The sequence below is a fragment of the Pseudophryne corroboree genome, chromosome 6 (genome assembly GCF_028390025.1).
Source record: "Pseudophryne corroboree isolate aPseCor3 chromosome 6, aPseCor3.hap2, whole genome shotgun sequence".
NCBI lineage: Eukaryota > Metazoa > Chordata > Amphibia > Anura > Myobatrachidae > Pseudophryne > Pseudophryne corroboree.
In genome coordinates, this window is record NC_086449.1 from 416,945,429 (window position 1) to 416,971,099 (window position 25,671).

A 25,671-nucleotide genomic window follows, 5' to 3' on the forward strand; every position below is an offset into this window, starting at 1 on the left:
CATCCTGCACTCATTTATATAATTTACAAGTCCTCATTGGGTCACGTCGATATGTCTCCGAAAAAAGTTAAGGGATCTAAATTTGCTCCACAGGTGCACTTCTTTGGTCCCTCCTCATCTGGAAATAAGACACGTCCGTCCCTTCCTTTGACTGACCCAACTCCATTGTCTCAAACAACTTCACCAATTTCACATAGCTCCACTACTATTACATAAGGCAAAATGGACTCATTAGATGGCCCTGTTACACTCCGTTCTATTCATTCTGTGCTCTCTTCATTCAAAACAGACATCACGGCCGAGCTTAAATCTAACATCCAAGCTCTTCGCTCTGACATTTCTGAGATAAGTAATAGAATGGACCATATTGAGCGCAAGATGACAGAGCTGGTTGCTTCGCACAATGACCTGATCACTGCCCATGATTCTCTCCAGGAGGAAGTCGCCTCTATCCGCGAGAAAATCACGGACCTAGAGGATCGCTCTAGAAGAAACAATATAAAGATAAGAGGCATCCCTGATTCTGTTACAAATGCTGACCTGTATCAATATGCTACTGATATTTTTCAGAAGCTATTACCAGGAGCTTCCAAAGAAGCTCAGGATCCATAAACTTCTAAAATCTAGGCAGGCACCTGCTCAAGCACCAAGAGACACCCTTCTCAGAGTGCATTTTTTCATATTAAAGAGAAGTTTTCTCTTCAACTTTTCCCGGATATGTCCTTAGCAACCCTGGCCAAGAGACGCTCATTTTATGCTATCACGTCTGCCTTACGGAAAACTACAGTTCAAAACAAATGGGGATTCCCCACTAAACTGATAGTGTTACGCAATGGTACTTCTGCTAATGATTTTTTGTTTCTAGAGAGGTGTGCACATATCAATTATACTATATCAAACTTCTTGCTGATGTATGTCATTGTTCTACGTAGCATAACATCCTTCCTCTCCCCATGGCTAAGTTTCTAAGTCTTAATGTAAAAGGGCTTAACTCGCCTCGCAAGAGGCGTTTAGCTTTGAAATATTTTGCAGATCAAAAAGCGGAAGTGGTCGCTAAATAGGAGTCACATTTCATGTTGCACTCTCCCCCACAGTTTTCCACTAATAACTACCCAGTAACTTATACTTCTTGTGGACCATTTAAAAGAAATGGAGTCGCTATACTATTCCATAAATCGTGTCCTTTTCAATTGGAGAACAAGTGGGTGGATTGCAATGACAGATACTTGATTCTTGTGGGGAGGCTGTGTTCTAGATATGTTACTCTGGTTTCGCTCTATGCCCCTAATACCAGACAAGCTCGTTTCCCTAAAACCTTTTTTCAAAAACTACATGAAGTTAAGAAGGGCGCTGTTTTCCTTATGGGTGATTTTAATTTAGCTCCTGACCCCCAATTGGATAAATCCTCCATACTCGACAAGCAATCAGATAATGCTGCTAGATCTTTAGCCTCCTCCTTCTCACATTTACTGACTGAAATAGACTTATATGATGCCTGGGGAGTCAAGAAAAGGAACAAGGGATTATACATATTATTCAGCAGTGCAGAAATCTTATTCTAGAATTGACCTCCTCCTCACAGATAAATGGTCACTGCAATCAGTTCCTAGTGTTAACATATTACCAATCTCATGGTCTGAACATGCCCCTTTAATATGGTCTTGGTCATATAATATGACTAGCTCTCTCTCATGACCTTGGAGGTTGCAGGACTATATTCTGAGAGATGAAGATGGAGTATCTATCTTACGAGAGACATTGTCTTCCTATCTGAAAACCAATGATTCTGCTGATACCACTATTTCTAACCATTGGTGCACCCTTAAGGCAGTCATGAGAGGAGCCGCTATCCAAGCTGCAGCACGGATAGCACGCCATAATCAAGAAGTTCAACAATCTTATGAGTTGGAGGTGACAACGTTAGAATCTAAACATAATAAATCTCCTAGAGATTCTACTATACTTGCAGCCCTGACTGAAGCTAAGAGGAAACTCAATAGTTTATATCTTTCTCACGTTCAAAGGGCAATTTCCACATTGAAACAAAAATTTTACACACTGTGTAATAGAGCCAGTAAACTACAAGTGCGGAAACTTAGGGTAAAAAATATAATTAACAGAAAAAAAAAAGATTGACTAACTCAGATGGGTTGATGTCCTTGAACTTAAAAGATATCACTAATCAATTTGCCTCTTATTATGAGAAATTATATAATCTTAACCAAGATCCTCTCGACCTTCATTGCAGCTCATATGATCTTTTCTAGACTCCATTAACCTACCTTCTACTTCTCCCGATGACGCTTCTGCACTTTGTTCTCCTTAGACTGATGAGGAACTTCATAACACCCTGAAATCCCTTAAAAAAGATAAAGCCCCTGACCCAGACGGGTTTATTAATAATTTTTATATTATATTCCAAGATTCCCTCTCTCCTATTCTTATTAATTTGTATAATGATGTTTCCAAAAATCCTTTCCCTAGCGAAATGTTAAAGGCGCAAATAATTACGATTCCCAAGCCTGGCAATAATTCCTCTCTGTCAAAATTATAGACCTATAGCACTATTGAATAAAGATATAAAGATATATGCTAAACTAATTGTGAATAGATTGAACCCATTAATCCCTACCCTGGTGAATCAAGACCATGTTGGTTTCACTATGGGCCGCCAGGCTCCAGACAATACTAAGAGGGTTTTCTCCCTACTAGAAGGTCACTCTGTATACCACAAGTCCTTATTACTGCTTTCCCTTGCTGCGGAAAAGGCTTTTGATAGGATTCATTGGCTCTATATGTCCGAGGTTCTTGCTAGGTTTGGGTTTTCTGGACAATTTTTGCTAAATATTCTCCGTCTGTACACTCAACCCACGGCACGTGTTTTGAGTAATGGGTTCCTGTCTAACCCTTTCCCTATCACTAACGGCACCCGACAGGGATGCCCTTTATCATCATTAATTTTCGTATTAGCAATAGAACCTTTGGCAGAAAAAATTAGGACATTTACTTCGGTGGCTGGAGTAAACATTAGTGATGAGCGGATTCGGGTTTACTCGGTTTTACTCGGTTCTCAAAACCGAATCTTATTGGCTATCCAAAACACGTGACATCAGTGAGCCAATAAGATTCGGTTTTGAAAACCGAGTAAAACCGAGTAAAACCGAATCCGCTCATCACTAGTAAACATAGGCACTTTACAACATAAGATCTGCTTGTTTGCAGACGACGTCCTTTTATTTGTAACTAAACCTGAATCCTATCTCCCAGCTATTCATAACATTCTCCAGCATTATTCCAATATACCATATTACAAATTGAACACATCCAAAATGGAAGCATTCACTCTAGGTATGGATAATTCTCTCCTTCAATCCCTACAATCTCGTTATAATTATTCTTGGCAAAACTCTTCCCTTCAATATATAAGGATTAAAAGCCCTGTAAATGTTCACAATGCAGTAACCTGTAACTTTCTTCCCCTCCTAGCTCAGTTTACAGCTCTCACTAAACAGTGGACAAACTACGAGGTCTCTTGGATAGAACGCCTCTCCTTGATTAAAATGATGCTCCTTCCTAAAATTCTTTATTTGTTTAGGGCCATCCCCTATTTGGTTCCACTTAAGTTACTTAATAAATTTTACTCTATTATGTCTACTTTTATTTGGAAGGGTAAAAGGCCCAGAATGGCTAGAGCCCGCTTGTATAGATCGTTAGGCAGTGGTGGTCTTGCCTTCCCTAATCTTGAACTTTATCAGCACGCATGTTTACTTGATCAATTGAAAGATTGGCTCCAGACAGACCCTATGAAACCCTGGGTGGATATTGAAAGACATGAAAGAAAGTGTTTCTAATTCCCTTATAGTCTGGGACAGGTTGATTGCTACTCTGGGCGAATTCCCTCTATTTTTCCTCAAATTTATCCCTTTTGGCAGTTTCAAAATTACTTCCTGATTTTTCTTTACAGAATTGGCGAGATCTAGGTATCCGACTGATTAAAGACTTATAGGACAACTCAGGGCTTAAAACTTTCCAACAACTACAAACCCAATACTCTATACCGGCAAAAGACTTTTATAAGTATTTGCGTATTAGACATTGGATTGTGACACATACACCTGATCCACACTCTCTCCCTTCTCCCCCATCATATGTGTTATCTAAATTTTCTACTCTAGGTCATAAAGGTGGTATATCACAACACAATGGTAATCTACTCTCCTTTCTCCACATGATGAGCCGAAAACTCCACATCCAAGTTAGATGGGAATCAGAGCTCGATTTTTTTTTGACAGATGATGAATGGAATAAAGTTTTTTTTTTAATATCTTTAAAATGTCCAGATGCATAAACCATTCGGAAATGATGTTTAAGTTAATACATGGTCTCTACCACACTCCAGATAAACTTCACAGAATCTGGCCTGAGTCTTCTAAATTTTGCTGGGGACAGTGTGGGCTGGAGGGAACACTAATCCATATATTTTGGCTATGTCCTATTATTAAACTGCTCTGGACAGAGGTTTTCGACCTGATTAAGCAGGTTACAAATGTGTTGCTCCCCTCTCTCCCTGAGATCGTAGTCTTACACTATTTTCCTCCCTCTCATATATTATAGGCCATATATTTATAGCTACTAGAGCTGCTATAGCTCAATACTGGAAAAGAACAGATCCACCACACTTGTCCAAAATTATAGCTTCCATCCATCGCAATTTTGAAATGGAAACTATGGGCTTTAAATATTCTTTAGTTACAACTTCTCCTTTGAATAAATGGTTATCCTGGTCTAATTATTACACCTCCAATATAGCTTCACAGAAGGTTTTGAATTGAAGGACCATGATAAGTTTTTCCTTCTGGTTTTTCCTTTTTTTCCTTTTGTCTTTTACTTTTGAGGATCAATGGGGTTTTGGACGTGTCTTCTTTTCTTCCATCACATAGATATATTAAAATGTACAGTTTGGGGTCATGTGCATACCTCTTCTAATTACTTGTATGTTGTTTAGTCCATGACTCTTGATTATACATTTACTCACTGATTGACTCTTGGGTTTGTATTTGGCATCACGTCTCCCTTTTTTCTTTTTCTCTTTTTCTTTTTTCTTTGTATGTTTTATTGTGTTTTTTTGTTTATGATTGCAGATCTATTGTTAATGCGACATTGTCTCTATATATACTTATATTGACCTGTATGATCTGTAATGGAAAATTCCTTTAATAAAAATATTTCAGTAAAAAAAAAAAAGTAATGGTTGGAGAAACATAGGTGTGTCATGGCCGTTTTCGGGGTATGCATCTTCTGATGGCTGCATGATCGTATGTGCAAATATATGGCATCTGAGACTCTACTGCTGTGGCCAGTCTTCGTAGCCATAGACCAATCCTTAGCTTCTAAGTTCTTCTTAACTCCGCATTTTCTGCTTATGCGTCTGATTATGATTGCGATGAGTTCAGTGGGCGTATCTTTTCCTTTTTGGGCTGCAGCTTCATTTACTAACACTAGCAGCTCTGTAGCCTAGAAAATCGCTATTGCAACTGCATTTACGTGCAAACATGAATTACTGTAGGCCCATAGAGTACTTATACTTAAGAAAGGAATACCAAGGGATCATAAACGGAATGATGTACAGTAAATGGTTGCTACTGAGTCTCAACAGAATGTGAAAACAATTTTATACTTGAGATGGGAACCTGGTTTGGGTCTCAAATCCCAAATATAATATAGAGGGTAATTCTGAGTTGATCGCAGCAGGAACTTTGTTAGCAGTTGGGCAAAACCATGTGCACTGCAGGGGAGGCAGATATAACATGTGCAGAGAGAGTTAGATTTGGGTGGGTTATTTTGTTTCTGTGCAGGGTAAATACTGGCTGCTTTATCTTTACACTGCAATTTAGATTGCAGATTGAACACACCACACCCAAATCTTACTCTCTCTGCACATGTTATATCTGCCTCCCCTGCAGTGGAAATGGGGGGTAATTCCGAGTTGATCGCAGCAGGAATTTTGTTAGCAGTTGGGCAAAACCATGTGCAGTGCAGGGAAGGCAGATTTAACATGTGCAGAGAGAGTTAGATTTGGGTGTGGTGTGTTCAATCTGCAATCTAAATTGCAGTGTAAAAATAAAGCAGCCATTTTTTACCCTGCACAGAAACAAAATAACCCAACCAAATCTAACTCTCTCTGCACATGTTATATCTGCCTCCCCCCCCTGCAGTGCACATGGTTTTGTCCAATTGCTAACAAAATTCCTGCTGCGATCAACTCGGAATGAGGGCCTTGGTTTTGCCCAACTGCTAACAAAGTTCCTGCTGCAATCAACTCAGAATTACCCCCATAGACATATACTGCAGGATGATTTTTGTTTTTAACATTAGTTAGTGGTTTGAGCTGTTTTTTGAAAGCAACCTGTCACATATTTTGTTCCGTATGAGAGGTATTGAAAACCACAAGAAAATTCCAGTTATCCTTGTGTGGGAAATTAGTTACTTCATATGCATATGAACTAATGTTTGCTATTCTTTCCAAACTCTTTAAATCACTTTGTATTTCACTTTCATTTTAACCAGGAACCGGTCTTTCCTCTTTTGAAAATGGTATAATGGTGAGCAAGGCAGTAGAAATAACCATTGATGGTAAATTACTTAAGCCTGCCGGTGAGTAATAATAAAGTCAGTTACTAAAAAGTGCCATATATATTGAATAACACCATCCAGTTTGGAAAAATACATTTACAGTATAAGGACTTTACTGAAACTTTTATTATACCCCATCAATTCCATCATTATTAACCCTAATGTTGCCCAGTCCATGTTTTCTCTTTCTGAATGTCTGATTATTGGCCCCAGAATCTCCTGTTTAGGAGCAAAGGGAACATTGTCTGATCTGTAATTACTACAGTGCTTATGCCTTCATATTTCTTTTAGGTTAGGCAAGCAGTTTACTAAAAGTAATAAACAGAAATGGGGTTCGTCATATCCAAAAATTCGAAATACGTGATGGTTCATTGGCAAACTCTCCAACCAACAAATTTTCTCTGGTCTCCTCATATTGCCATCTTTAAAGGGATTGTGTTGAAAGGCAGCATGAATATTCTAAAAGAAAGACACTGGATCTAGGCAATTATATCTAGGCTGACCATATTATCCCTTTAACCTGGGACACTCATGAATTACACGGGTTCTGTGGGTGCTTAAAACCAGGTAAAATGCAGGCTTGTAGTCAGCCAGCCACAGAACCTGTGTAATTCATGAGTGTCCCAGGTTAAAGGGATAATATGGTCAGCCTATTATATCACCTTTATTTAACTGCTACTGGCATTTAAAATCACATAGAAAGCAGGAGTAAAGGCTTGGTGTGCACTCCTAACGTTTGCTCTGTGTGTTCCTGACCTACTGTGCACTTTAGTATTCATTAGATAAGACCAAAAGGAAACACAATTATAATCACGACAATTTTGCAAACAGCAACAGATATGTTTTCATTTCATGACCAACTACACACTAGCAGGTAAACATATACATAAATATAAAATATAATATCACTTTAGAACAGTGGTTCTCAAACTCGGTCAGGGCCCCAAACAATTCACATTTTCCAGGTCACCCAGCAGATGCACAGATGAATTTATTACTCGCTGACAAATTTTAAAAGATGCACAGATGAAGCTAATTATTTCACTTGTGTTTCTGTAAGGAGACCTGCAAAACATGAAATGTTTGGAGTCCTGAGAACCGACTTTGAGAACATATGCTATTTTTGTAGCCTTTGAATGCTATCTTTATAAGTTAAGAAAAGCAAGTTGTTATTATTATTATTATTATTATCATTATCATTATTATCCTTTATTTATTTATTTGGTGCCACATTGGATTCACAGCACTGAAATACAGTGTATAGACAAATAAGCAAAACAAGAAAACAGTGACTTACAGTTCTAGACAATATAGGACAAGTACAGGGTATATAAACATAGCTGCGTAAGCAGACAACACTGAAATAAGTATCAGGGCAGCAGAAAACTGGGGATTTGGTGCCGTCGAAGAGAGTATTAAAAAGAAGATAGGTTAAGTCGGAGATGGAAAAGCACAAGAGGGAAAAAGGGACCTGCTCGTGAGTACATACATTCTAAATACATTCTAAATATATTAAGTTTAATAGTTATAAAAGACTCCATAGGCAACATACTGTATACTTCCTAAACCATTGGATAAATATGTCCTAACTAAGTGCTACAGTACAACTTCACAATATGATTAAGTAATAAAGAGCTATATTTAATAGAGATGTGCGGTTTCAGATTTACCCGGATTTACTTGGATTTACCCGGATCTCAAAATGGCAGCTTATTGGCTCTCAGATGTCACGTGTTTTGGTTAGCCAATAAGAAAAATCTGGATAAATCCAAACTTGCGTTAATTCTGGCATTAAAAACCGAGTAAGTCCGAACCTGCACATCTCTGATTTTTTTAAGCATCAAGCAAACTCTTAAGATTACATACCTCCCAGTCATCTACCATTAGTTTGAACCAAACCATTAGAGGGAATAGCGTTATACTAGAGAACTACAAAACTGTCATATTGAGCTGGTCAATAGTTAAAGTTGTCACGTGACATTGGTTTGTTTCCTTGACCTCAAGCAATGAGATCTCACCTCTGTTTATACAAAGAAATATAGTGTAATATATTAACATAATGGAGTAAATATAATCATTGAAATAGGGGATAATTTAAAATAAGATGCACTAGCATCCAAATCATACATGTAAAAACAAGCTGCAAAAATGGTGCATTTAAGTGTTTTTTTTAATTTGTATATATTTTGAGATATGTTCAACTGAAAATAAACATACTGTAAATCTGTATGAAGATACTTTAAGGTGCATCAAAATATGCTTGAAGTGTATGTTAATGTGACCGTACACTGGAAGACTCAAGACTTGATGGTATTCACTGGAGTTTGAATGTATAGTTCAAAAAAATAATAATAATCATTTTTACAAAAACTACACCCAATTCACCATAAAATGTAAAATTAACCAACCACCAGCTCTTATATGGGCTGATTCTGAGTTGGGCGCAAAGCAAAAAAAGCAAGTACTGTATTTCAAAAACGTTGGGGCTAAAACCTGTCGGATTTTGCTGCGCTTCCGACAAAACACATGGATCCACGGCTACACCGCCGATCCATGTGTTTTCCCACAAGTTAGAATTGCTGACTTGTCGGAAAAAAAGCAGGGGGATTGAATAGGTCTGAACAGTTTCCGACCTAAGAAATTCGTAACAGTTTCCAACCTAAAAAAGTCGGAAACTGACGTCTTTCTGACAAGCCGGCAGTTTCCGACTACAATTGAATACACCCCTTAGTCTTTATTATAGAAAACAAATTACTTTGGATACTTTTTTAACAAGTAGAATTATTATGAACACATTACAGTACAGTCCACACATACTGCAGCTAGACTGATTGTGTGCTATCTGCATGTGAGCAACCACAACTATTTAATGCCGTTTTCACAAGAATGACTCTGGGTGGGTTTTTTGTGGTTTGCTACTGTATTTGCTTAGGCAGTTTATAATCATTTCATCCATTTAATTGCTAGAACAAGATACACTGTTATTTTTCTGTAACAATTGACAGACACAAATTTATAGTTAAAAAAATAAAGTTTTTATTACTTTCCTGGAACACTCATGTAGTAGGTGGCTCTTGCAAGATACATAGTTACAGGAATTTCATGTATTTGTGTTTTAGTTGTTGGAGTAAAAATAGACTTTCAAAACTGGATGGAGAATTTTACAAGCGCTACCACAAAAGAATCGGTAAGTACAGTATATACAATGAATAATTTAATAGTGTACTTGAATCGTACAAGGCAAAAAAGACAAACGTATCAATGAAGAATTGAAGGAGATACAAAAGCGTTTTTAATTTAATTTTTATTGTAGAATCACAGGACAATGGGCCTAATTTAGAGTTGATCGCAGCAGCAAATTTGTTAGCAGTTGGGCAAAACCATGTGCACTGCAGGGTGGGCAGATATAACATGTGCAGAGAGAGTTAGATTTGGGTGGGGTGTGTTCAAACTGAAATGTAAATTGCAGAGTAAAAATAAAGCAGCCAGTATTTACCCTGCACAGAAACAATATAACCCACCCAAATCTAACTCTCTCTGCAAATGTTATATCTGGCACACCTGCAGTGCACATGGTTTTGCCCAAATGCTAACAAATTTGCTGCTGCGATCAATTCTGAATTACCCCCAAAGTGTTTTACACCGCATAATGCTATGTTATACTGTAGATCACACTGATTCCTCCATTGAGAGATTCTGAGACACTGGCAATTGGTGAATTTGTTGTAGGAAATAGAAAGGAGCTTGTGTTATGTGAAAAGTGATGTACTGGAATTGTGTATGCGCACAGTGGTCCTAAACGCCAACCTTTGTATATATGTACACACTTACACATGGTAGTAAACAGAGAATACAGTCTATGAGAGATGATTATGTAAATAACAGTATTCTGTAACACTTTCCTGTTGGCCAGGTATATGTGAGTGCATGTCATGCATGGTGATGGACATAATACATATGGCTGTGGTATATTTTGTCGACATTCATCATGTCAACATGAAAATTAAAACATGTTCACAATGTCAGCATTGATCAAGTCAACATTCATCATGTTGACACTGATTATTATTATTACATTTTATTTATAGGGTGCCACAATTGTTTCGCAGTGCCGTACAAAGGACAGTACGGAGAGACAAAACTTAGCATTACAGTAAATAAATAACAAAAATAGAGTACAGGTAACAAAGAGCACCACAAGTCTCAAAACATAATACAGCTTAGATGTAAGTAGCGAGGGAGTAATTATTGTACTACTTGGAGCTGGCGGCCATAGATAGAGCTGAGCCTTTACAAGTAGGAGAGAAAGCAGGTAAAGATGGTCGCTGAGTAGGAGAGAGCTGCGAGTGAAATGTGTTGAGAAGAGGGCTTTGACAACAAGAGGAAAGAGGGCCCTGCTCTGAAGAGCTAACAATCTAGTGGGGAGGGGTGACAGACAGATGACATGATGTGCAAGCAAGCAGGAGGTAGTCTGATGCCAGTATGCAAGCAAAGCAGAGATGTTCAAGGCATGGGGCAGAGAGATGGAGGAGCAGCCTAAGGACTAGGTTATGCTTTGGAGGGGTACGCTTTGATAAATAGGTGGGTTTTAATTGCCCGTTTGAAGCTTTGCAAGGTCGGGGAGAATCTAATGGAGCGGGGGTGCAGCACGGGCAAAATCTTGAACTCATGCATGGGAAGCAGTAACCAGGGCAGATGAGAGGCGATGGTCCTCGGCCAACCATAGTGGGTGGGAGGGAGTATGAAGGGAGAGGAGGTTGGAGATGTAGGGAGCAGTGGAATTAGAGATGGCTTTGTATGTGAGGGTGGGGAGTTTGAAGATTCTGTAGGGGAATGGGAGCCAGTGTAGATTTTGTCGAAGGGGAGTGGCAGGTGTGGAGTGGTGGGAGAGGAAGATAAGCCTAGCTGCAGAGTTGAGCACAGATTCGAGGGGAGCGAGATGGGAGCAAGCGAGGCCAGTGAGGAGAACATTGCAGTAGTCAAGTTGTGAGATGACCAGTGAGTGGATGATAAGTTTAGTTGCACTCTGGGAGAGAAATTGCCTGATGAGAGCAATGTTGCGTAGCTGGAACTGACAGGAATGCACCAGAGCTTTGATGTGGGGTGCAAAGGAGACGGAGGAGTCAAGAGTTACACCCAGCCAGTGGAGTTGGGGAGCGGGGGAGATGATTGTGTTGTAAGCAGTGATAGAGATATTTGTGGTGGGGTGTTGCTCTGGCTAGGGGAAAGATAATGACTTCAGTTTTGTCCGTGTTGAGCTTCAGAGAGTGCTCAGACATCCAGGAGGAGTTGGCAGAGAGGCAGCTGGAGACCTGGGAGAGGACAGAGGGGGACAGATCAGGAGATGAGAGGTAGAGTTGTGTGTCATCAGCATAGAGGGAGTATTGAAGGCCAAAGGAGTTAATGAGCGCACCCAGTGAAGAGGTGTACAGGGAGAACAGAAGGGGGACTAGGACAGAACCCTGAGGGACACCAACAGGAAGGATGGAAGGGTGTGATGTGGTTCCAGAGGCAGACACAGAGAAGGAGCGGTTAGTGAGGTAAGAGGTAAACGAGTCAAGGACAGTGCTAGACAGGCCAACGTTTTGGAGTGTGCGGAGGAGGAGAGGATGATCCATGGTGTCAAAGGCAGCAGAGAGGTCGAGAAGGATGAGCAGAGAGAAGTGGCCCTTGCATTTGGCCGAAAGCAGGTCATTGGTGACTTTCACCAGGGCAGTCTCAGTGTAGTGGAGTGGGCGAAAGCCAGATTGTAGTGGATCAAGGATGGAGTTCTCAGAGAGTTAGCTTGTGAGACGGCTGTAGACCAGTCGTTCAAGTAGTTTGGAGGTTGAAAGGGAGAAGAGAGATGGGGCAGTAGCTAGTGAGTGATGAAGGGTCGAAGTTGTTTTTTTTTTGAGAAAAGGGGAGACCAGAGCATGTTTGAATGATGAGGGAAAGATGCTGGTATAGCGTAATAGGTTAAAAAGGTGAGCAAGGTGGGAGCAGGCAGTACGGGGGAAGGAGCGGAGAAGATGGGAGGGGGTCCAAGGGGCAGGTTGAGGGGAGGAGGATAAGATGAGGGAGTGGTCTTCCTTGTCTGAGGTGGGACGGAAGCAGGACAGGGATAGATGGAGGGGAGGGATGATGGGGCAGGGGGGCAGCAGAGAGGTGACGGGAGATGTCATTTTGGATATCCTCAGTTTTGGAGATGAAGAAGAAGACAAAGTCAGTGGCAGTGAGGGAGGAGGGGAGGGGAGGAGGAGGGGGCGAAGGAGAGTGTTGAAAGTTTCAAAGAGACGGCGTGGATTGGAGGACTGAGAAGAGATGAGTGCTTGGAAAAAGGATTGTTTGGCGAGAGAAATAGCAGAGCTGTAGGAGGAGAGAATAAATTTGAAATGGAGGAAGTCCGCCAGAGAGTGAGATCTCCTCCGGGAGCGTTCTGCGGAGGGTGAACATCTTTGTAGGAATCGTGTTAGTTTGGTGTGCCAGGGTTGGGGTTTGGAGTGGTGGAGAGGGACAGAGGAGAGGCGGGCCACAGAGTTGAGAGCAGCGGTATGGGAAGAGTTAGAAGGAGGCTGCCTGGTTGGGACAAGTCATAGTGGAAAGAGGAGGGAGGAAGGTCTCGAGGGAGGACAGAATAGCGGGGTTGAGAGACCCGAGATTGCGTCTGGTGATGGTGGGTCTGGGCGTGGAGAGGAGAAGGAAAGATGAGATGGTGAAAGAAAGTAGATGGTGGTCAGAGAGAGGGAAGGAAGAGTTTGAGAAATCAGAGAGATCACATCGGAGGGTGAAGACAAGGTCAATGAAATGTTGTCATAATTAGACTGCTGACAAAAGATCCTTGCTGGTTAGCAGTGACTTATCTAGACGTGCAAGTCTCACAGGTCCAGCACTGTATTCCAGGTTCGGCATCTAGATGATGATGACTTCTGGCTGGGAGTATCCCTAACCCCTAACACTAACACTCCCTCTAGGGCCTAAACCTAACCTCATCTCCCATAGTCTTACCCTATCCTCCTATCCCCATGCCTAACCCTAGATCCATGGAGAATGTCAGAGTTTTAATTGGTGACATTACACATGTCAACATTCTGTACATGTTCAGTGTTCACATTTTAACAATGTTTACATCATAACTGTCAAGATTGTGATGTTGACAATGCAAATGTTGACATTTTTGCTACATCCCACATCATGTAGTATTGGACATAAAACACTCCACTGCACATGATCATAAAACTACCTTACTGTGTTTAAATGAACATAAATGATGTAACTTGTTTTAGCACTGTACTATTTAAGATATATATATATAAATATGTTTGCATACAGTTTTTGGAGTCATGCTTTGGGAAGTACATTCAGTATACCCAGGGTATGTTGGCAGATGCCTACAAGTTGGTAGGTGCAAAGCGGAATTGAGCAAGGAGTTTAGTCCGAAACAGAGTAGGTTTATTGAATATAACAGGATACGCCTGATAGAAGACAAACAGCAGTCAATATAATAAGGTATCAGTCTCTCATGGGCTAAGTACTGTACAGCCGTACAGCACTGTGGCATTCCACTAACACAGTGGCAGACTTGTGTATATGCAGATACTTTTATATAATCATGTAAACTAGTCCTAGAGTCTAGACAGTTTGAACTTTAAGTTTGGTGAATAATATTTATTCAGACATGTGATGTTATTTAGACAGATGAGTCATGTACAGTATCACACAGTTAAGGGACAGCACATAGCGATTAATCATTTAACTACATATCAACAGGGTAGTCAATCATGTGAGACTTTAATTTACCTGATGTAAATTGGGAGGGGTCTTTTGCAAGTTCAGCTACAAGTGGCAAATTTCTACATTCCTTACAGGGAGCATCTCTCAAGCAATTGGTGATGGAGCCCACTCGCAAAGATTCAATATTAGATTTAATTCTTACAAATGGTGATAGGATATCCGACATATATGTGGGTGAGCACCTGGGATCCAGTGATCATCAAGCAGTATGGTCTAGTATAAAGACAGGATCCAACTCCTGTCACACAAAAACAAAGGTGTTGGATTTTAGAAATGCTGATTTTGCAAAAATGGGAAGATGTTTAAGTGATTCATTGGTGGACTGGTGGAACTTGGAAGGAGTGCAGGAGAGGTGGGAAAAACTGAAAAGTGCAATACTAAGTGTAACTGATCTTTGTATCAAAAGGGTTAGGAAAAGCACCAGGAAAAGGAAGCCAGTGTGGTTCACAAAAGAAGTATCAACTAGTGTGAAAGCAAAAAAGATGGCTTTTAGGAAATATAAACAGACTCAAAATAATAATGACAAAGAGGTGTATCTTGACAGATGGAAGGATGCTAAGAAAGTGATCAGACGTGCAAAGGCAGAAGCTGAGGAAAAAATGGCCCAGTCAGTAGATAAAGGGGGCAAAACTTTTTTTAAGTATATAAGTGAAAGGAGAAAATCAAATGGAGGAATAATAAGACTTAAGACAGAGAGTGAGCATTTGGTGGAGGGTGACAAGGCAATAGCAGATCACCTAAATAATTATTTTTGCTCAGTATTTACTACAGAAGAAGGGATGGGGCCACAGTTAAGTTGCAAGGACATTCATAAAAATAAGGTAGTTGAAAGTACATTTACAGAGGAGAAGGTCCTAACAGAACTTTCACAACTAAAAGTGGATAAATCAATGGGACCAGATGGGATACACCCAAGGATACTCAAAGAGCTAAAAGATGTGCTGGTTACACCGTTAACAGAATTATTTAACCAGTCACTAAATACAGGTGCTATTCCAAAGGACTGGAAAAGAGCAAATGTAGTTCCACTGCACAAAAGTGGAAGCAAGGAAGAAGCAAGTAACTACAGACCAGTAAGCCTTACATCAGTAGTGGGGAAAGTAATGGAAAAACTATTAAAAGAAAGAGTTGTGGAATATCTTTAATCAAACCACTTACAGGATCCAAAACAGTATGGATCTACTGGTGGGAGATCATGCCAAACAAATCTTATTGACTTTTTTGACTCTGTGACAAAAATATTAGATCAAGGGGGAGCTGTAGATGTAGCATATCTAGACTTTAGTAAGGCATTTGACACTGTCCCACATCGCAGACTGCTAAATAAACTTGAAAGCGTGGGGGTGGATTATAAAACAGTTAAATGGATAAGAACCTGGCTGCAGGATAGGAAACAGACAGTTGTAGTTAATGGAGTGCAATCTATGGAGGGAAATGTTACCAGTGGAGTACCCCAGGGATCTGTACTTGGTCCAGTTCTCTTTAATATCTTTGTTGGTGACATTGCAGATGGTATTGAAGGGAAGGTATGCCTTTTTGCAGATGATACAAAGATATGCAACAGGGTAGACACACCGGGAGGGGTAAAACAAATTATTGATGACCTAGGTAGGCTTGAGAAATGGTCAAGAACGTGGCAACTACAGTTTAATGCTAAAAAATGCAAAATCATGCACTTGGGTCTCAAAAACCCAAAGGCTAAATATAGTATCAAGGGTACTATAATGGAAACTACTGAGGAGGAAAGGGATTTAGGAGTCACTATTTCAAGTGACTTGAAGGCAGGAAAGCAATGCAACAAAGCAATGAGAAAGGCAAGTCAGATGCTTGGTTGTATAGGGAGAGGTATCAGTAGCAGGAAAAAAGAAGTGATAATGCCACTGTATAGGTCATTGGTGCGGCCCCATCTGGAATACTGTGTCCAGTTCTGGAGACCATATCTCCAGAAGGATATAAATACATTAGAGAGTGTACAAAGAAGGGCAACTAAAATGGTGCATGGCCTACATCACAAAACGTACCCGGAAAGGCTAAAAGATCTTAACATGTATAGTTTGGAGGAGAGAAGGGAAAGGGGGGACATGATAGAAACTTTCAAATATATCAAGGGTCTTAACAAAGTTCAGGAGGGAAACATTCTTCAAAGGAAGAGAAATATTAGAACTCGAGGACATACACTGAAACTGGAGGGGGGGAGGTTCAGGGGAAATTTAAGGAAAAATTACTTCACAGAAAGGGTAGTGGATAAGTGGAATAGTCTCCCATCAGAGGTGGTAGAGGCTAAGACTGTAGAGCAATTTAAACATGCTTGGGTTAGACATAAGGATATCCTTACAAAGAATTAAGGTTCAAAAAGGGTTGAGATTACCTAAAGGATAGAAAAAAGGGGCAGACTAGATGGGCCAAGTGGTTCTTATCTGCCGTCAAATTCCATGTTTCTATGTTTCTATGTAATCTGTGGCACTCCAGCTGCAGTGTAACTACACATCTCAGCAGATCATCAAACCTGTTTTGCTGTTAGGGCATGCTAAAACTGTGGCAAGGAATGTTGGAATGTGTAGTTACACAGCTGCCAGAGTGCCATGTGTTGCCTACCACTGTAGTAGACTGTGACCTGAATGCTGGTAGCAGTTTGATACAGGTTTAGCTATGTTCACTTATCAAATTCTTGGCAGATCAAAACTAATGCAAGTACTGTTTATGGTGCGTCTGCTCTTTGCTAAAAATACAATGAGTTTTGTTTATAGAGTGCACTGTATAAGAAAATTTAGTTTTCAGTTATGTCTTTCAGGAGCAGTCAGTAAGTGTGCACCTTGATGAAGGCTGGGTGGATCATCTGGGTGTACCAATGTAAAAGTAAATTGATCTTCATATCACTGTATTTTTTCATTGGTGTGCTCAGATGGTCCAACCAACCTTCTTCAAGGTGCACACGTACAGTCTGCTCTTGGAAGACATGGCATTTGCACCTAGGTCTGTGAGGAGCTTAGCTATCTCGTAATATCTGAACATTTCACATGATTTTCCTGTATACAAATATAACAATAAAAGTATAACCTCGTACGTCTTCAGTGCCACCTCTTTTATTTAGTTCAATGTTTCAGTCATTCTACAATACTACTTGGTTTAGAGTCATTTAAGGTTTGAATATTAATATTTAGGACAAACACACAAACTGCGTGTGATAATTGTGATTTTTAAGCACCTGTTTCACATTGGGCACAGAGCATTGGTGTATCTACAATGGGTGCAGGGTGCACCCGCACAATTGTACTTACCCTTCTGGAGTCCTGAAGCGGCCGGCGCAGCAGACAGAAATCACTGATGGCGTGGTTGCGATTTTACCAATGAGTCACAAATGCGTAACAATGATGTTCCCGAGAACAAAGCACGGGCACCATGTTCACGGAGACCTGTGCATGCGCAGTAGACTCTGACAGTCTGCTGCTGATCTGCATTCAACGTCACAAACCCATACTGTACATGCGCAGTACAGGTCTGGCGCATGTGCAAAGTACCAAACATCTGTACTCTGCCTCATAAGCCGCAGCTATATCGGGATCTGAATCAGTCCCCTGGCACTGTGTTATTACTTGCTGTGATCTTAGTGATATTTACTGTATATGGATAACATGATTGTTATAACAGACAAATGCAGGTATTATTTTGCCATTCTTTTGACTGATTTGACTAAAGAAATAAATGTCAGTACTATTTGTCTTGAACATGAACTCCTGTTAGCAATGTGATCTGTCTGTGAAACAATGTGCAGTTGTCTTGAGTGTAATCCCAGTGTTTGATTGTATCCCTCTGTGCTCTTCTTAATGAATAAATGTTCCATTTCCCCTCTCCAGTGCAGGATCGATGAAGTCTGTAACTGTAAACTGGACAGCTCGGTAAGAGTCCTCAAACGTGTGTAAAATGGGATTCTATGGCTACAGCTGTGTTTTCCCAGTTGAGAAGCCTGTTATTGCTGATAATTTTAAAGGAAAATATGATACACTTTATAGTATTTGAGTTGAATGTGTCTTGTATGGTTTGGTTTGTAAAATGAATTCACAGCCATTCACTGTTCATGTATTTTTATGATTACATACAATAATACTAATATACTGTATGGTGGACAGCATACTTACTGCATATTTGCCTACTTTTTAAACCTGCCATAAAGGAAATGCAGAGGGCAAATATGAAAATAATACCCCTTTCACGCTGAAAACCTGGGTCCAACCTAACTGAACACGGTTTCAAGCCATGTCATAGCTGTAGCCATAACTGTAAACACTGCAGGCTGGACATGGGTTATTTCCAGGTTGTACCTTTTAGACTGCACCCATATCTCATGCTTCATCTGCCAATGTTTGAAGAATATATCATCTCCAAGCGCAGCTGATCCGTCTCTAGTCCTTTTATTGTGACTTGGGTAAGATAACCGTGACGCTTTTTTCACACTGCAGCCAGGGTCAAAGAACCGGGACACACAACCTAGGTAGACCTTTTCACACTAAGCCAGGACCCGAGTTGCCCTGGCAATATCCCAGGAACAGAGTATAAGAGGCATATGTGATGTCACCATTTGCATTGTCATGTGAGTGGGCAATGTGTATGAGTCTGCTGCACAATGTCACCCTGAGTGGGAGTGCCCAGATGGAAGTGCCTTGACTTGTTTTATTATGGCATGTCCTGCCCACCTTTCTGGCTGCCAGTTGCACTTGTTGTAACAGTGTTACCTACCCTCACTATGGTCTGTGATGTCTCCATCTAAATTCTGAGACACTTAGACATTCCGAGAGAATACTCAACTGTAGTTTACAGTCTTGTTGCAAAGAATGTGGCACAGATTTCTGCGGGCTAGCACCTATACCTTGCCTGGCAACAATGACACTATTTTAGTTTAACTTGTTGATTATTTATGAGTATAAGAATGGGCAAGTAAATGGTCTGTGATGCCATGCTGTAATTCAAAGTACAAAGAACTACCATGTTATCAGTCTGCTGAGGCCTTACCAATAATACATTTGGTGAGTCATTGATTTGGTGTCAATGACTCACCAAATTTCCAGTAGCAATGACACATATATACAGTATATAAAAATGTATAGTCGATAGTATATTATTTTCTCTATCGTCCTAGTGGATGCTGGGGTTCCTGAAAGGACCATGGGGAATAGCGGCTCCGCAGGAGACAGGGCACAAAAGTAAAGCTTTCCGATCAGGTGGTGTGCACTGGCTCCTCCCCCTATGACCCTCCTCCAAGCCAGTTAGATTTTTGTGCCCGGCCGAGAAGGGTGCAATCTAGGTGGCTCTCCTAAAGAGCTGCTTAGAGAAAGTTTAGCTTAGGTTTTTTATTTTACAGTGAGTCCTGCTGGCAACAGGATCACTGCAACGAGGGACTTAGGGGAGAAGAAGTGAACTCACCTGCGTGCAGGATGGATTGGCTTCTTGGCTACTGGACATCAGCTCCAGAGGGACGATCACAGGTACAGCCTGGATGGTCACCGGAGCCTCGCCGCCGGCCCCCTTGCAGATGCTGAAACATGAAGAGGTCCAGAATCGGCGGCAGAAGACTCCTCAGTCTTCTAAAGGTAGCGCACAGCACTGCAGCTGTGCGCCATTTTCCTCTCAGCACACTTCACACGGCAGTCACTGAGGGTGCAGGGCGCTGGGAGGGGAGCGCCCTGGGAGGCAAATGAAAACCTATTTGGCTAAAAAATACCTCACATATAGCCTCCGGGGCTATATGGAGATATTTAACCCCTGCCAGAATACACTAAAGAGCGGGAGACGAGCCCGCCGGAAAAGGGGCGGGGCCTATCTCCTCAGCACACAGCGCCATTTTCCTTACACAGCTCCGCTGGTCAGGACGGCTCCCAGGTCTCTCCCCTGCACTGCACTACAGAAACAGGGTAAAACAAGAGAGGGGGGGCAAAATAGTGGCAAAAATTATATTATAAAAGCAGCTATACAGGGAGCACTTATTATAAGGCTATCCCTGTCATATATAGCGCTTTTGGTGTGTGCTGGCAAACTCTCCCTCTGTCTCCCCAAAGGGCTAGTGGGGTCCTGTCTTCGTTAAGAGCATTCCCTGTGTGTCTGCTGTGTGTCGGTACGTGTGTGTCGACATGTATGAGGACGATATTGGTGTGGAGGCGGAGCAATTGCCAAATATGGGGATGTCACCTCCTAGGGGGTCGACACCAGAATGGATGCCTTTATTTATGGAATTACGGGATAGTGTCAACACGCTAAAGCAGTCGTTTGTCGACATGAGACGGCCGGACAATCAGTTAGTGCCTGTCCAGGCGCCTCAAACACCGTCAGGGGCTGTAAAACGCCCTTTGCCTCAGTCGGTCGACACAGACCCAGACACAGGCACTGATTCCAGTGGCGACGGTGACGAATCAACCGTATTTTCCAGTAGGGCCACACGTTATATGATTTTGGCAATGAAGGAGGCGTTACATTTAGCTGATACTACTGGTACCACTAAACAGGGTATTATGTGGGGTGTGAAAAAACTACCTATAGTTTTTCCTGAATCAGAAGAACTAAATGATGTATGTGATGAAGCGTGGGTTGCCCCCGATAAAAAGATGCTAATTTCAAAGAAGTTATTAGCTTTATACCCTTTCCCGTCAGAGGTTAGGGCGCGCTGGGAAACACCTCCTAGGGTGGATAAGGCGCTCACACGCTTATCTAAACAAGTGGCGTTACCCTCTCCTGAGACGGCCGCACTTAAAGATCCAACAGATAGGAGGATGGAAAATATCCAAAAAAGTATATACACACATACAGGTGTTATACTACGACCAGCTATAGCGTCAGCCTGGATGTGCAGTGCTGGAGTAGTTTGGTCAGAGTCCCTGATTGAAAATATTGATACCCTGGATAGGGACAATGTTTTACTGTCTTTAGAGCAAATAAAGGATGCATTTCTTTATATGCGTGATGCACAGAGGGATATCTGCACACTGGCATCACGGGTAAGTGCTATGTCCATTTCGGCCAGAAGAAGTTTATGGACGCGACAGTGGTCAGGCGATGCGGACTCAAAACGGCATATGGAAGTTTTGCCGTATAAAGGGGAGGAGTTATTTGGAGTCGGTCTATCAGATTTGGTGGCCACGGCTACAGCCGGGAAATCCACCTTTTTACCTCAAGCTACTCCCCAACAGAAAAAGACACCGACTTTTCAACCGCAGTCCTTTCGTTCCTTTAAAAACAAGAGAGCAAAGGGATATTCATATCTGCCACGAGGCAGAGGAAGGGGGAAGAGACACCAACAGGCAGCTCCTTCCCAGGAACAGAAGCCCTCCCCCGCTTCTACAAAAGCCTCAGCATGACGCTGGGGCTTCTCAAGCGGACTCGGGGGCGGTGGGCGGTCGTCTCAAGCATTTCAGCGCGCAGTGGGCTCACTCGCAGGTAGATCCCTGGATCCTGCAGATAATATCTCAGGGGTACAGGTTGGAACTAGAGACAGATCCGCCTCGCCGTTTCCTGAAGTCTGCTTTACCAACGTCCCCCTCCGAAAGGGAGACGGTTTTGGAAGCCATTCACAAGCTGTACTCTCAGCAGGTGATAGTCAAGGTACCTCTTCTACAACAGGGAAAGGGGTATTATTCCACTCTATTTGTGGTACCGAAGCCGGACGGCTCGGTAAGACCTATTCTAAATCTGAAGTCCTTGAACCTGTACATAAAGAAGTTCAAGTTCAAAATGGAGTCACTCAGAGCAGTGATAGCGAACCTGGAAGAAGGGGACTTTATGGTGTCCTTGGACATCAAGGATGCGTACCTCCACTTTCCAATTTACCCCTCACACCAGGGGTACCTCAGGTTCGTTGTACAAAACTGTCACTATCAGTTTCAGACGCTGCCGTTCGGATTGTCCACGGCACCTCGGGTCTTTACAAAGTTAATGGCCGAGATGATGATTCTTCTTCGAAGAAAAGGCGTATTAATTATCCCATACTTGGACGATCTCCTAATAAGGGCAAGGTCCAGAGAACAGCTAGAGAGGGGATTAGCACTGTCTCAAGAAGTGCTAAAACAGCACGGCTGGATTCTGAATATTCCAAAATCCCAGTTAATGCCGACAACTCGTCTGTTGTTCCTAGGGATGATTCTGGACACGGTTCAGAAAAAGGTTTTTCTCCCGGAGGAAAAAGCCAAGGAGTTGTCCGAGCTTGTCAGGAACCTCCTAAAACCAGGAAAGGTGTCTGTACATCAATGCACAAGAGTCCTGGGAAAAATGGTGGCTTCTTACGAAGCAATTCCATTCGGCAGATTCCATGCACGAATTTTCCAGAGGGATCTGTTAGATAAATGGTCAGGGTCGCATCTTCAGATGCACCAGCGGATAACCCTGTCTCCAAGGACAAGGGTATCTCTTCTGTGGTGGTTGCAGAGTGCTCATCTATTGGAGGGCCGCAGATTCGGCATACAGGATTGGATCCTGGTGACCACGGACGCCAGCCTGAGAGGCTGGGGAGCAGTCACACAAGGAAGAAACTTCCAGGGAGTGTGGACGAGCCTGGAAACGTCTCTTCACATAAACATTCTGGAACTAAGAGCAATCTACAATGCTCTAAGCCAGGCAGAACCTCTGCTTCAAGGAAAACCGGTGTTGATCCAGTCGGACAACATCACGGCAGTCGCCCATGTGAACAGACAGGGCGGCACAAGAAGCAGGAGTGCAATGGCAGAAGCTGCAAGGATTCTTCGCTGGGCAGAGAATCATGTGATAGCACTGTCAGCAGTGTTCATCCCGGGAGTGGACAACTGGGAAGCAGACTTCCTCAGCAGACACGACCTTCACCCGGGAGAGTGGGGACTTCATCCGGAAGTCTTCCACATGCTGGTAACCCGTTGGGAAAGACCAATGGTGGACATGATGGCGTCTCGCCTCAACAAAAAACTTGACAGGTATTGCGCCAGGTCAAGAGATCCGCAGGCAATAGCTGTGGACGCGCTGGTAACGCCTTGGGTGTACCAGTCGGTGTATGTGTTTCCTCCTCTGCCTCTCATACCAAAAGTATTGAGAATTATACGGCAAAGAGGCGTAAGAACGATACTAGTGGTTCCGGATTGGCCAAGAAGGACTTGGTACCCGGAACTTCAAGAGATGATCACGGAAGATCCGTGGCCTCTACCTCTAAGGAGGGACTTGCTTCAGCAGGGTCCCTGTCTGTTTCAAGACTTACCGCGGCTGCGTTTGACGGCATGGCGGTTGAACGCCGGATCCTAAAGGAAAAAGGCATGCCGGAAGAAGTCATTCCTACTTTGATTAAAGCAAGGAAGGAAGTAACCGTGCAACACTATCACCGCATTTGGCGAAGATATGTTGCGTGGTGCGAGGATCGGAGTGCTCCGACGGAGGAATTTCAACTGGGTCGATTCCTACATTTCCTGCAATCAGGATTGTCTATGGGTCTCAAATTGGGATCTATTAAGGTTCAAATTTCGGCCCTGTCGATTTTCTTTCAAAAAGAATTGGCTTCAGTTCCTGAAGTCCAGACTTTTGTTAAGGGAGTGCTGCATATACAGCCTCCTGTGGTGCCTCCAGTGGCACCGTGGGATCTCAATGTGGTTTTGGAATTTCTAAAATCTCATTGGTTTGAACCACTAAAAAAAGGTGGATTTAAAATATCTCACATGGAAAGTGACCATGTTACTAGCCCTGGCTTCGGCCAGGAGAGTGTCAGAACTGGCAGCTTTATCTTACAAAAGCCCATATCTGATTTTCCATTCGGACAGGGCAGAACTGCGGACTCGTCCGCATTTTCTCCCTAAGGTGGTGTCAGCATTTCATCTGAACCAGCCTATTGTAGTGCCTGCGGCTACAAGTGACTTGGAGGACTCCAAGTTACTGGACGTTGTCAGAGCATTAAAAATATATATTGCAAGGACAGCTGGAGTCAGAAAATCTGACTCGTTGTTTATATTGTATGCACCCAACAAGATGGGTGCTCCTGCGTCTAAGCAGACGATTGCTCGTTGGATCTGTAGCACAATCCAACTTGCACATTCTGTGGCAGGCCTGCCACAGCCTAAATCTGTAAAGGCCCACTCCACAAGGAAGGTGGGCTCATCTTGGGCGGCTGCCCGAGGGGTCTCGGCATTACAACTTTGCCGAGCAGCTACGTGGTCAGGGGAAAACACGTTTGTAAAATTTTACAAATTTGATACTCTGGCTAAGGAGGACCTGGAGTTCTCTCATTCGGTGCTGCAGAGTCATCCGCACTCTCCCGCCCGTTTGGGAGCTTTGGTATAATCCCCATGGTCCTTTCAGGAACCCCAGCATCCACTAGGACGATAGAGAAAATAAGAATTTACTTACCGATAATTCTATTTCTCGGAGTCCGTAGTGGATGCTGGGCGCCCATCCCAAGTGCGGATTATCTGCAATAATTGTACATAGTTATTGTTAACTAATTCGGGTTATTGTTAAGAAGCCATCTTTCAGAGGCTCCTCTGTTATCATACTGTTAACTGGTTTTGATCACAAGTTGTACGGTGTGATTGGTGTGGCTGGTATGAGTCTTACCCGGGATTCAAAATTCCTCCCTTATTGTGTACGCTCGTCCGGGCACAGTACCTAACTGGCTTGGAGGAGGGTCATAGGGGGAGGAGCCAGTGCACACCACCTGATCGGAAAGCTTTACTTTTGTGCCCTGTCTCCTGCGGAGCCGCTATTCCCCATGGTCCTTTCAGGAACCCCAGCATCCACTACGGACTCCGAGAAATAGAATTATCGGTAAGTAAATTCTTATTTTTAATAAACTACTGTACATTATTCCCTGAAGTAATGACCTCAGAACTGTCACCACTTACACATATATTGCGGAATTTAAACATGTTTTATAAGTGCATGTGTATTATAACAAATAGATTAGTTACTTCAATGATTGCTTGAATAACAATCAACAAAGTTAAGTATTTTTGACATGTGTGGCAAAGTACTAATCAACCAGTCGTTAGCATAGAAATACATAAAAAAAGAGAAACAAAGGGGGTAATTCTGAGTTGATTGCAGCAGGAATTTTGTTAGCAGTTGGGCAAAATCATGTGCACTGCAGGGGAGATAGATATAACATGTGCAGAGAGAGTTAGATTTGGGTGGGTTATTTTGTTTCTGTGCAGGGTAAATACTGGCTGTTTTATTTTTACAGTGCAAATTAGATTGCAGATTGAACACACCCCACCCAAATATAACTCTCTCTGCACATGTTATATCTGCCTCCCCTGCAGTGCACATGGGGGGTAA

At 42.3% G+C, this 25,671-nt stretch overlaps 1 protein-coding gene across 7 annotated transcripts in view; it reads left to right on the forward strand.

Annotated features, from left to right (window-relative positions):
- The window catches only part of CACNA2D1 (calcium voltage-gated channel auxiliary subunit alpha2delta 1), a 1,227,493-nt gene that overhangs the window by 1,169,498 nt on the left and 32,324 nt on the right, over positions 1 to 25,671 (forward strand). For all 7 annotated transcript variants that reach the window (XM_063926939.1, XM_063926941.1, XM_063926940.1 and 4 more), the window contains 3 exons: positions 6,568 to 6,654; positions 9,753 to 9,820; positions 18,261 to 18,302. In XM_063926939.1, coding sequence (XP_063783009.1) covers positions 6,568 to 6,654; positions 9,753 to 9,820; positions 18,261 to 18,302 — 197 coding nt within the window. The remainder of the gene's footprint in view (positions 1 to 6,567; positions 6,655 to 9,752; positions 9,821 to 18,260; positions 18,303 to 25,671) is intronic.